Raw genomic sequence first — 13,354 nt, 5'->3', positions numbered from 1 at the left:
TGTGTGTGTGTGTGTGTGTGTGTGTGTGTGTGTGTGTGTGTGTGTGTGTGTTTGAATGGTCTTAGGAGACTCATGTGAAAGGGTTGTTTGACCAACAAAGAGATTGAAATCAACAGATAGAAAATCACTGCCTTAGAATATGGAATGGCCCTCTGCATATATGTTATGATTGTGTAGCTCAGTGTTTTTCTGGGACTCTTAACTGTGGGAGTGGGGGCTGTCTCTGACTCTTGCCTGCCTTTAGGAACTTTTTCCTCCTTCTGGGTTGTCTCATGCAGCCTTGATGTGAGAATATGTGCCTGGTCCTATTATAGTTTGTTATGCCATATTTGGTTGATGTCCCTAGAAGTTCTGCTCCTTCCTAAGGGGAGGGGTGAAGGGGATTAGATCTCATCTCATGTAAAGGGAAAATGCCAGGGACAGACTTGGAGGGGCGGATTGCAGTTGGGATGTAACATATAAGATAAGAATGAATAAAAAGAAAAAAAAAAGAATATGGAATCTCTACCTCATTTCAAAGGTGATCTTGGAATTATACTATCAAGAGAACAAGCATGCTTTGTCTCTCTCAAAAGATATGCAGTGTTCTCAGTTTTTAGAACAAAGATACTTGTGTTGGTTACCCAATAACTCGCAACTATCTAAGTGAAACCCTTAGCAACTTTATTTTGGTTTGTCTGTTTCTTACCTTGTTTCATTTTATGCCTATGGGTACCAAAAGCCAATGGCATTTGGGAAATCTACTGGGTTATCATGCTTGCCGGATAAGAATTTAGTCCAACTCAGAGCATCATGGATAGCCCTGAACTGTTAGGTTTTTGTCAACTTGACACAACCTAAAAGGCACCTGGGAAGAGGGAGCCTCAGTGGAGAAATTGCCCAGATCCAATTTACCCATGGCTTTGCCTGTGACTATATCATCACTGATGATTGATGGGGGGGGGGGGGCTGGTCTACTGTGGGCAGCACCATCCTTGGGCAGGCAGGCCTGATCTTATTAAGACAGTTAGTTGAGCATGAGCCAGTAAACAGCATTCACCTACTGGTTCTGCTTCAAGTTCCTGCTTGTGTTCCTTCTCTAACTTCACCCAGTGATAGATTGTGACCTGGAAGTGTCACTCCTCCAGCCCAGAGGAACCATGCAGTGAACACCCAACCAAAATATTTCATTCCATTAGCCCAATAGTGGGGTTTCCCACAGCCCCATCCTTGGACATTTCATCCACCCACAAGCCTTCATCTGTCCAACTCAGAGATCAGCTCACAGTAGTCAGAACACATATGTTTATACCCCCCGCAAGGAACTTCTTGTCCAGCTCCACTCCACAGTGAGTTTATTCCAAAGATCTCTCTCATAACGACACTCAGTCCATTAGTCAAAGCTTTTCACTTGACAACTTCATATTGCTCTTGTCCTTTTGCCACATTTAAGGCCCCAACCTTTCAACCCTTTGAACTACAAAAGCCATACATTAGGATTGCGTTCTCATCTAGTTCTCAAACCTGTGTTTCAGTGAGCCAACAGGCAGATCCAACTGAAGCTATGGGATGTGTTACAGTTTTCCAAAGCTGAAAGCCCTGACTGAGTGGTCAAATCCATCTCCGACTCACATACCAGACCCCAGTCACATGCTTGGGAATCCACACCCTAACAATGGCTCCAGGAACGCTTCTTATCAGGCGAAGTTGTAACACTGGACTGGAACGCTCATTGGAAACTCTTTAGTGTTCGGCACAGCCCCCTTCATGACTCAGTCTGTGAGCACCTAGGTAGCCACACCCCTTCATGAGCCACCCAGTGTCAACTCCAGCACTGCTCTCTCCTCCCTTTCGCGCATCCTCATGGTGTCTTTACCACTGCACTCACACCGGGTTGTCCCTCCTGCAGACGGATTTACCCATGTGTCCCCAGGCTCCCATCATTTCAGTGGCTTAGTAGACAACTTTGTTGTGGCTGCTGTGATCTTATACTGTCTCACAACAGTTCTTGCACTGCAACTTAGACATCAAAACAGAAATGTTGAGAGGTGGGACTTTTGAAAGGTGATCCCACAGGGTCCTCCAAAATCCATGCATGCCTTAAGGACATGAACAGTAATTTGGGTTACACAGGGATGGCTCTCTTCTGAAAGGGAGCCCTCTGTCCCTTGCTCTGCCCAGAGCCACACTGATGAGCGGGAAGCTCTCAGTCTCGACAGTGCCATCAACATGTCCTTAACTCCTTGGCCTCTGGAATTGTGAACTAATTGTGAGTTACCCATTCTCAGGCATTTTGTTACAGCAACAACAGCAAAAAAGAAATAAGATACACACACAGAATCCACTTAGAGCCAGAAGGTATTTTTTTTCCAGTGCAACTTCTTCACTGAGCCAACTGTAGCTTCTTGGACTGAAAGAACAGATTCTCTCCCTGGGACTGTAGTTCATTTCTTTACATTTGTCTTTCTTTAGGGGGGGGGTTGTATCTGTATTTCTGGAAATGTGTTCTCAGAGTTATGTGTTTACCTATACAGTGTGTGGCACACTCATCCGCATTCCTAAGGATGTCAGGGTGACCTGTCCATGCACAGGAATGACAACAGCTCATACACTATGGTGTCACACTGCACGAGATCATCTGATCACTTCCCATTATCCCTTCACAGGGACAGCCTCCTGGCCTGCTGGTGATGATCCTACTGTGCTTAAGATTTATGCGGCCCCAGTGTATTACTCTGCCTGCCTTCAAATTGAATCTCATTTTGTTATTTCCTGCCTGTGTTTCTTTACCTCTCTGGAAACATTTTTATTATGCTGCACTCCTTGCCAATGTTAAAAACATTTCTCAATTTTGTAGTTTCTGAAACTTTGTTAGAGCATCATGGGCACCCTTTTCAATGTCACTGATAAAACAACTCAGGGCTGTCAAACCTAGCCTTGATCCTGATCATTGCACGGCAAGCCTTAGCAGCACTGGGACACCACAAATTGCAGAGGACTCCTTAGTGACTGTCCTTGCTACACAAGGATTCTTGCCCAGCAGGGGGCACATGGCATAGAGGACCTTACATTTCACTTTTTTATTTTTACCTTCATATGAGGAAGTCTACACTGACAAGTTCTTCTGCAATGACAGATTTTCCACAATGAGCTGAGCCCGGCCTTGTAGCCCTCTAGAGGCTCAAGCGCTCGCTCTTAATTTCTGCCTGTGGATTTGTGTCACAGCACACCAGTCACCTTCAGTGCAGCCAGGAGTGCTTGTCAAAACCCAACACATGATTTGCTGACAGTCCATATCTATATCTTCCCATGTCAAAATCTCTAATCTCTGTCATAGCTTCATAATTTTCCACCGAAAATGTAAAACGGCAGCCTGAAGAGTTAGCTTATTAGCATAAGCTTTGCTCCCTGAAACCCCTATTTATCTCATGTGCATAAGGCATGGCCAGCCTTAGGAAGAAAGATCATGGTACATACGCAATTAGGCAAGGGGTGCTGCAGATGTCGGGATGGGCTGGCTCTTTGCTTGGATCGTGGGCTTTTCACTGTTGTTGCTTCTCTTTTTACTGTGCATGGCATTCATAATGGTTATGGCAGACACATGGGTCCTCCACCCACAGGATGTCACTTGGGTGTGACAGAGTGGAGGTTATGCATGGTCTGTTCCCGTACAGCAGCTCTTTCCCATGCTCTACCTCTCAAGGGAGCAAATCAAAGCATGGTGGTATGAATGGCGCCATGATATCAGCCTTGGCTCCACCGTGACACACACGAACACTTGGGACCCACCCTGAGTACACTGCACCACGGTCATGGACTTTGGTTGTGCTACCCCATGATATCCACAGCTGTCATCTGTCTATGCAACAGCCTGGTGTGTGAGCTTTCCAGCAATGATGCTTTGCAGCCATATGATTCCCATTCCCCTCCCTCCCCTTCCAAGGGAAAAAGCTCTGGCCTTTCTGTGGGATGACCTCTGACAGGCCCAGAAGTAATTACAGCTAAGGGAGATGGAAAATCCTAGAAAAGATGAAGAATGCCAGATGGTTAGAGGCATGTGAATGTCACTACAAGCCGGTGGGTCCTCTCTCTCTCTCTCTCTCTCTCTCTCTCTCTCTCTCTCTCTCTCTCTCTCTCTCTGACAGACATATAGCAAGGATGTCCAGTTAAGGGAAATGTTCTCTAGAACAACCCCAGTGACCTTGCTGCTGAGTTGATTAGTAGGCACCATTGATATCTCAAATCTGGCTTTTTACTAAGCCTCTAACCGGAGCTAGAGAGCAAATGTGATCGGGATGGAAAGTCAGTGAAGCTAAATTCATGGTTGAATCATACAAAGTGCTTTAAAAGCACTGGCCGCTGGGACATGGTTAAGAAAATCACAACATCTGAAGTCACAGGCACATTGATAAGCAACTGAAGAGACCACAGATGAAATACACAGGACCCAAGCATTCCAAAAACAACTCAACAGAAGTCAAACTCCATACTTATCGTCAATAACAACTTTCAAACTGTGTCTGTGTGCACATGGATAGAAGGGAGAGCTTGGTTTTAGTTACAACAATAAAATATTAAGAAATAAAATTAAAAAGTTATATGTGTGTATACACACACACGCACACACATATATTCATATTTTTAAAAACTGGACCAGATGAAGGAACTCAGGGCTCCTGGATATGAACAGTTAAAGCAGTGAAGACGTGCAAATTGTTACCATGGTTATGAGTTTTTCCTCCAAGAACCCATGTGCTAGAGACTTTCAGAGCGACTTTCAGAGGTGCTGGAACCTTGGGGAAGGGGAGCCAGTCTGGTAGGTATTTGGGGTACTGCTGTCAGAAGGGATTAATGTTTGTTTTCTTCAGGCCCCAGTCAGTTCCTTAAAAGCTGACTGTTGCAGAGCGAACTTTAATTCCCTCTGGCTTCCTGTCTCGCCATGTAACCACTCCTTTTGCGCATGCTCCTTCTATGATGCCTACTGTCATGTTGTGCCTTGGCCAAGATGTCTCCAATCAGAGCCAAATGGAGTCAGCCACCCAACCTTCAACCCTTAGACACTAAAGCTGAGGGCTATATAAACTCATTCTCCTCACTGAAACTCCAACCTCAGGCATTTTGCCATTAACAACATAAAACAACACACACACACATACACACACACACACACACACACACACACACATATATATATATATATATATATANCACACACATACACACACACACACACACACACACACACACATATATATATATATATATATATATATATATATATATATATATACATATATATACATATATATCAGCACAATGATAATTTTAAATGTCAATACACCAATCAAAATCTAACACAATTTCTGCAAAACTATGTAAGCTGTTTCTCAAAATTATCTTAAAGAAGAATATTTCTAAGCATAATAGAGTACATGAGAAAATCTACAACACTGATAATAGGGGACTTGTCCTCTATGAAGAAAGTTGGAAACAAAAGTAAATTATCTTTATATAAAAACAGACTTTAAAGGGATAAAGAATAATGTTTTTAACATTAAAACTGTGACAGAAAATTGCAAATGCTTTTTAATTTTTTTTTACTGATTCTTTGTGAATTTCACACCATGCACTCTAATCCCCCTCACCTCCCGTCCCTTCACAACGCCCCACAAACACTTGTATAAGCATGTGGTAGGAAATTCTTTCTAAGAGTAGATACCAAAAGGTACCCTGTGTAATTAATCACATGCAAACTGCACCAGAGTAAAGACAACTTCTGAAAAAGGAATTCCACACTGGAAAGGGATGACAAATAAGACTACAAAACACCACACAATTGGATTAGCTGTGTGGATAAGCCTGGTGCTTGAAGTCTTAGCCAGAGCAATAAGACAAGAAAAGAAGCAAAGGGTAGACAAATAGGAAAAGGAAGTCAAAGTATTCTATCTGCGCATGACAAGATTCTAAACATAAGATACCTTAAAGATTCCAACAAAAATAGGCTGATAAATACTTTCAGCAAAGTGACAGGATACAGAATTAATACAGAAAAATCAGTAGCCTTCATGTATACACACACGCACACACACATACACACAAAGAGAGACATATATATATATGATATATGTGTAATATATACATATATATACATATACATATATGTATATATATCATACTAAAAAGAAATCAGAGAGACAATTCCATTCACAACAATCATAAAAACTTTTAAATACCTGGAAATAAATATAAGGAAACAAAGGGCCTCTACAATGAGAACTTTAATACACTGAAGAAAGAAATCAAGGAAGTCACTAGAAAATGAAAAGTTCTCCCAGGTCATGGGTCAGCAGAATGAATATGGTTTAAATGGTCACCTTACTTGTGGTGCTTTGGACGAGAATGGTCCCCACAGGCTCGTTTATTTGAATACTTAGTTACCAGTTGGAGGAATACGTTAGGGAAGATTAAGAACTGTGGTCTTGTTGCAGTAGGTGTGGTCCTTTGGAGGAGACATGTCACTGGGGGGTAGGCTTTGAGGTTTCAGAAGCCCATGAATTCTAGGCTCAGTCTCTCTCTCTCTCTCTCTCTCTCTCTCTCTCTCTCTCTCTCTCTCTCTCTCACACACACACACACACACACACACACACCCTACTGCCTGTAGATCAGAATGATCAATCCTCAGCTACTGCTCTGACACCGCATCTGTCTACTCATGCCCTGATGATCATGGGCCAACCCTCTGAAACTGTAAGCAAGCCCCCAGTTAAATGCTTTCTTTTCTAAGGGTTGCCTTGTTCATGGTGACTCTTCATAGCAACAGAACAGTAACTAAGACAGAACCAAAAGCAATCTACAGATTAGAGTCCATGTAATTCCTATCAAAATACCAGATCCTGTCTTCACAGACATAAGACACTCACAAATCATGTGTGGAAACACCAACAACCAAACCAAAGCAATGCTCAACAAAAGCAGTGTCGCTGTGTCTAACTTCCAGTCACACAGCAGAGCATTTGCAATAAAAATATCACGGTGCTGGCACAAAACAGACACACAGATCAATGGAGTAGAATAGAGGCAAATATACTCCACGGGACTACAGCTACCTGATCTTGACAAAGACACTAAAGAAAAACACACTGGGAAAAAGACAGAACCTTCAGCAAATAGTACTGAGAAACCGGGACTACAACAGACAAAGAAGGAAAAAAAAAAAACCCTGCATCCTTACTGCTCACCCTGTGCAAAACTTCCCTCCAAATGGATAAAGGACTTCATTATAAAAGCTGACACCCCAAACTTATTAGAGAAAATGCAAGGAATATGCATAGGTAAGGACCTTGTGAACTCGAGGATTCTGTGCAGGAACTAAGACCAACAATGGACAAACGGGAGCCCAGGAAACTAAGGGCCTCTGCCAGCAAAAGATAGAGTCAACTACTCAAAGAGACAGCCTGCACAATAGAAGAAACTCTTCACAGCTACACAGAGGATTCGTGTCTCGACTACACAAAGAACTCAAAGAACTGGACTCCAAGGAAATAACACAACTAGAAAAAGAATGGACTGTGGAACTGAACAGAAAGTTCTCAGAAGAAGAACACAAATGGCTCGTAAGCACCCTTGAGACCTCAAGATCCTTAGGCATCAAAAAGTACAGATTAAAACCACATTAAAGCCTCCATTATGCCCCAATCAGAATAGCTGCCAGGACCCCAAATGACAACAAGTACCCACGCGGATACAGGAGAGGGGGATGCTTATATGGTGTTGGTGGAAGTGTACAGAGGTGTAGCCACTTTGGAAATCAGTATGGAGGTTTCTCAAGAAACTAGAAAGAGACCTCAATAGAACCTGGCTCTACAACTCCTCCATGTACCTAGAGGTCTTCATATCCTACTAGAAAGACACTATCCTTGCTCAGCCATGTCCATTGCTGCCCTATTCACAGTAGGTAGGAAATAGAATCAACTTAGATGTCCATCTGCTGATAAATGGACAATGGAAACATGGTACCTACACACAATGGAATATTACTCAGCTGTAAAAAAGGAAAAAGAAAAGAAATATAAAAAAACGATGAACAAAGGGAAGGGAGTTGCAGGGAAGTGGGAGGAGCAGAGATGGAAGGAGAAGGAAGGGAATGTGGAGATGAAGGAGAAAGACCCTTATTTCTAGTAAAGCCTTGCAAGTGACCTTGGATATTTGAAGCAAGTTCTCAAATAAATGTCCTGGAAGGAACAGCTTCACTCAGTTAAACTATATCCACATGAAACTAATAATTGCAGTAGACCTTTTCACATATGCTAATTGATAGCATTTGCCACTGCCAAGAGATTCAGTGCATGACCTCAGCATATACTGGGCACATAGACATATGTTTGCACATATACACAGGCACTTTGGAAATCAGTATGGAGGTTTCTCAAGAAACTAGAAAGAGATCTCAATAGGACCTGGCTCTACCACTCCTCCATGTACCTAGGGGTCTTCATATCCTATGAGGAAGACACTAAGATGCATACACTCTTAAAGAAAGCATTGTATGTTGCAGGACCAAGTGATCGTCTGTGTTGTTGGTCTCCTCAGCCACTGTATTTGTTTGTTTGGTTTCCTATGCCAAAATCCATATTTATACTAGCAGTCATTTGTTTTCTTGAATTAATTTGCTTAAAGGGGGAAGTGCACAGCATTTTTGCAAACACATCATACTATAAACCATAACACCAATTCCAAGGACAAGTGACTGCTTCAAAGACCCCCCACGTAGATTACCTCCCTTTAACGCAGTCCCTTTCACAATGGAAAAGAGTCACCTTTTAAACAGCTTACCAAATCAATATAGCTTGAAGACTTTACTGTTACATATTGTGTATGATAAAATTAGTATCTCTTTCATATTATATATACTCTGTGACCCTCTTAACCGTGTGTGGAATCAAACCCAAGTTTGATGCTCTTCAAGACATAACTCACCTCCTATCTGCCTGCAGGAAGCGAGGGCTACCCTGCTGGCTTTACCTTCCTCACAAACTTCACAGTTAGCCGAGACCCAAGCCTGGCAGCAGATCAGGAACTCCAAGCAGCCCCATTTAGAGGGCTGGAAGTTTATATCCGATCTCCCACCACTCACTTGGTTTGGGGTATCAGGCACCCCCAGCTAAAGCGGTCACAGAGACATGGCTCTGAACAACAGACTGGGAATGGTCAAAGTCCTGCCTCCTAGCCAAAGTCTAATCTAGTTCCTTGGGGACTTTCTCAGTGAGGCTCAACCTCGGCCTAGGAACAGTTGAACAGACAGAGTAACTAACAGGTCACGGCCATGTGCCTGCGATGATGCACTTGCCATTCAGAGCTCACCTGAGGAAATTCAAGGTGTCCAAAGATCACTCTATTTCTGGTCATAACTGAAGACACGTCATCTTCTAGCCTCTGTGAGAAGGAAGGATCCTCCCGGAAGTGTCTTATACACTGGACACTTCCGCATGGGCCAAATACCCCAGCTGCTTTTCAGTGTCATTGCCCTTTGAGTCTGAAATATCCCCCAAGTGGTGAAAGCTTTGTCTCGAGCTGCTGGTGTCAACTGAGGAGCTAGTAGACACCGAGCGGTGACACCAAGTGGTAGAACCTCACTGGGGAAAGTGGGTACCTGGGAATGGGTCCCTCGTGGTATACTTTCCCTGGCCTCTTCCTACAGTGGCCTTGGCTGTGTATTGGCTGTGATGTGAGCAGCTGCCCTCTACCACCATATCCCTCCCTCTTCCATGATAATCTGGCCAAACAACTGCATCCTGAACACCAAAACAATAAACCGTAATCAATCTGTCCTCCCTTAGATGATTTTCGTCGGGTACTCAGTCACAGCACCAAGAAAAGTAATAGAGACCGTTGCTCTCTGTAACTTGTATACTACTCCGACATGGTGACTTATGTCCCACAGTCCCCTCTTCCCACCTTCTTCATTCTCTCTGTAACCACAAAGTCCCAGTCCAAGTCCACAGTAAGTGCAGCTCAGGCCTCTGGCCAAGGTAAGTAGGGGCCAGCTTTATCTGACAGGATACAAAGTTCAATATTTCAGGCAGGCCATGACTAATACGGAGGTAGTCACTCTGCTGTCCCTACCTTCCACATCAGCCACAGTGTCCAAGAGCTATCCTCATCCGCATAACTTAGCTCACAGGCGTGGCCCACAGAGGCCACCAGACTTGTACTAACTGTACTAGCAGAACCAACGAAGCAACCAGCATTTACATACTGACTAAAGCCAGGACCGCCATCTCCCAAACACTGCACCTCCTCAAAGACGACAACAGCATTCTCACCTCTCATTTCCGTTGCTGAGGAGCCATTGGACCAGGCTGTCCACTTGTTCCGGTGTTTGCTGATTTCTTGCACTTTGCAGACATACTGCCCTTGATCCGTGGGCCGGAGTGTCAGGACAGACAGCCTGTACAGCACCCCTCGACGCTCCTCGAGCAGGCGTAGCCTCTGCTGGTTGGCGGTCCGGCTGAAGTTCCCATAGTACTGAATTATCCGGAGCTTCGTCATCTTCACCATCAAGGCCTCCTGGGAGCCTTCAGGGGCGAAGAACCAGCGCACGGCCAACAAACTGTCCTTCCGTCTCTTCTGGGAGACGTGGCAGAGGAGAGTGGCATTTTCCCCTTCCAAGTAGTCCACCACAGGTCCTGGGGACACTGTGACATTGAGAGCACCACAGACTTCTGAAATGGAAGAGGGCGGAAAGGTGAATGAAGGCCGCAGCCTGGGTTCGTGCAGTCAGGCCATTGCCAGAGGACAGGGACAAGCCACACGCTCTTGGCATCTGGATGCTCTGAAGGGCCAGAGAGGCAGTGGTCTTGGCACTCTCTATACTTCCTAGCCTCACCATGACCAGGAAAGGCCTGGAATTCTGAAGCATCTTTTGGGGTACTGGGGGAGCCCCATATCCCTCCTGGTTTCAGAGGTTCCTTCCTCCATCTTATTTTACTTTAGCTTGTTTGTGTGCTCCAGCTCAGACCATAGATCCTGAGTCCAAAGAAGCCACTAAGAATCCCTTCTATGGGCCTCATGGCTCCCACATTCCCATATGCGATGGTCTCATTCACATGACATGCCAAACGCTGGTCATCTGAACAGACACAGTCTCAAAAATGTTTTAATGTGCCACAGAAATTCAGATTATACATATGAATCAAGACTTGGAGAATAGCTTGAAAACTCAGGTCACACCCCCATCTTCTCCATGAACCTCCCCAAGTTGTGTTTTTATCCATGTTGACAGGGCTGTGGGTCAGAGGCAGGTGCGAGATGCATCTGCAGTGGCTTGTCAACCAGGAGACGAAATCTGTCTATCTCCCTTCCTGCTCACTTTCTTAGTGGTGATGAGTCCAGCTCTAGGCAGTAATGGCCAAGCAGAGGGGGACCCTAGTGCTAGTGAACTGGAGTGACAAGGAACTTCCAATGGCTTCTTTGGACTCAGGAACTATGGTCTGCACTGAAGCATACAAAATGAAGCAAAAATGAAGAAAGGAAGGAGCGTCTAGCACCAGGATGGATATGGGGCTCTCCCAATACCTCAAAAGATGCTTCAGAATTCCAGTCCTTTCCGCTAAAGCTGCCCTTTGATTTCTTATTGTAAACTAACCCAGAGGAGCCCACACCTAGCTACAGTTCAACTCCTGAGCTTCAATGGAGACACCAGACCAGCTGGACCCAGAGAAGCCGAACACTGGTTCCTTTCCCATGAACAGATTCCATGGCGCACCATGGCTGATATAGCACTGCCAGGCCACCCTGAAGCTCCTGGGGAGGGCCATGTCAGATGCGGGTGTCCTCAGAACCATTCTAACCCAGGGCTTTCTGCAGGTGTCCCAGGCTAGACATCACGTGTGAAGACAGGGGTGCTTTAGAGACCTAGCCAAATGCTTTCACAAAACACCCTTCCTCATAATGACAGTCACTGACTGAATGAACAGGTTCACCTATGTATGAGGACAGAGTCCTAACCACTTCTTTAAAGCCTCATTTCTCAGTAGCTCATAATGGAGATCAAATCCCAACCTCAGTTTCTGAGGGGACAAGCCTCATTCAAACCCCGGCAGTCATGTTCTTGGCTATTTTCAATAGTTTGTCATTTGAAAAAATTGTGTTTTAAGGATCGGTCTTCTATCCTTTGGTCTTCTTAGAAGCTGGGCACTAAACTCAGGACCCTCCAGAAGAATGGAAAACGTTAACTCAGTTGCATCCATCAGTCCCTTTGTTGTGTGAGGTAATATCCACAAGGGGGTCAGGACAATACGTATTAGGGAGCATTCCTCAGTACTCAGCACCATGCCAGGCTTTGGTTGATGTAATAGCAGATGGGGCAGACTCAAGACGAGAGGCTACTGGATACTTTGCTCTGTGTGAAGTCCCCAATCCTCTTTCCAGCCAACGGGCCCCTGAGAAGTCCTGCCTGGGGACCTTGAGTGTTTCTCTGCACTGATTCAGTTAAGTCAAAGCTCTCAGGCTATCTGGGATGTCCCCTGGGATGGTCTCTGCGGCCCCCAGGAGCAGTGCCTCTGCTGTGGGAAGTCAACCACAATGAAGCCGAAGTGGCCCACATCTTCCGTGCATCTCGCCCACCTGGCTGGCACCTGGCCGGTATGGACAGCACTTCCTCCCGATGGCTGAGGCTCATCTGAGGGCAGATAGCCTCATGTGGGAGTTCCCTGGTGGATAAGGAGGGCAGCTGGGACCCCTGGCTGACCTCCATTCCATTAGCCACTGAGAACTGGACGGAGGAGAGAGCACCAAAACACAGCAGCTGGCTTACAGAATCCAGGGCCAGCCGGACCCACCCCCAAAGGCTCCCACTGGAGCCAGAGGGGCTGGGAAGAGAGGAAATGGAAACAACATGGGTGGGATGATAGCAAACCAAACCCTGCACCCCAGGCCCCTCCCCGTAACTCCACATGAAGAGCGGATTATTTATAGTGACTGAAACCTAGAGAATGTGCCAAGTGTCCCAGCCCCCATGGGAGGCCAGATTCCATCCTGGAGGTAAACTAGTACCCTCCCCGTCCTGTCCTCCTGTGGCTCAGGCTCAACGCCCTATCTCAAGCTTCAGAAAGCAAAGGGACTAAGGGGGTGGGAGGTGGGGTCCAGGGCATCCTTCTCTCTCCAGCAGTGTCCCCTTCTGCCTTCTGTCCATTTTCTTACAGATGCTCCAAACATCAGTGTCTTCTACAGGGGTGCAAGGGCATTCATTCACCGATGGCTGATTTGTGCACCTTAGGCTATTCATTCTTCCGAGTTCTAACCCCTAGTATTCCAAATGTGAGTGTACTGGGAGGTAAAGACTAAGTTAAATGCGATCTTTAAGGTGGAACCAGTG

The 13,354-nt window shown here is 45.3% G+C and overlaps 1 protein-coding gene across 1 annotated transcript in view; it reads right to left on the bottom strand.

The window, feature by feature from the left end:
* Vstm4 (V-set and transmembrane domain containing 4) overlaps positions 1 to 13,354 on the bottom strand; it is an 87,657-nt gene that overhangs the window by 70,208 nt on the left and 4,095 nt on the right. Inside the window, exon 2 of the mRNA XM_021203560.1 lies at positions 10,302 to 10,700. Within this exon, the coding sequence (XP_021059219.1) occupies positions 10,302 to 10,700 (399 nt within the window). The remainder of the gene's footprint in view (positions 1 to 10,301; positions 10,701 to 13,354) is intronic.

This window comes from Mus pahari, chromosome 8 (assembly GCF_900095145.1).
Source record: "Mus pahari chromosome 8, PAHARI_EIJ_v1.1, whole genome shotgun sequence".
Classification (NCBI taxonomy): domain Eukaryota; kingdom Metazoa; phylum Chordata; class Mammalia; order Rodentia; family Muridae; genus Mus; species Mus pahari.
This window is presented reverse-complemented; position numbering and strand designations above follow the sequence as displayed.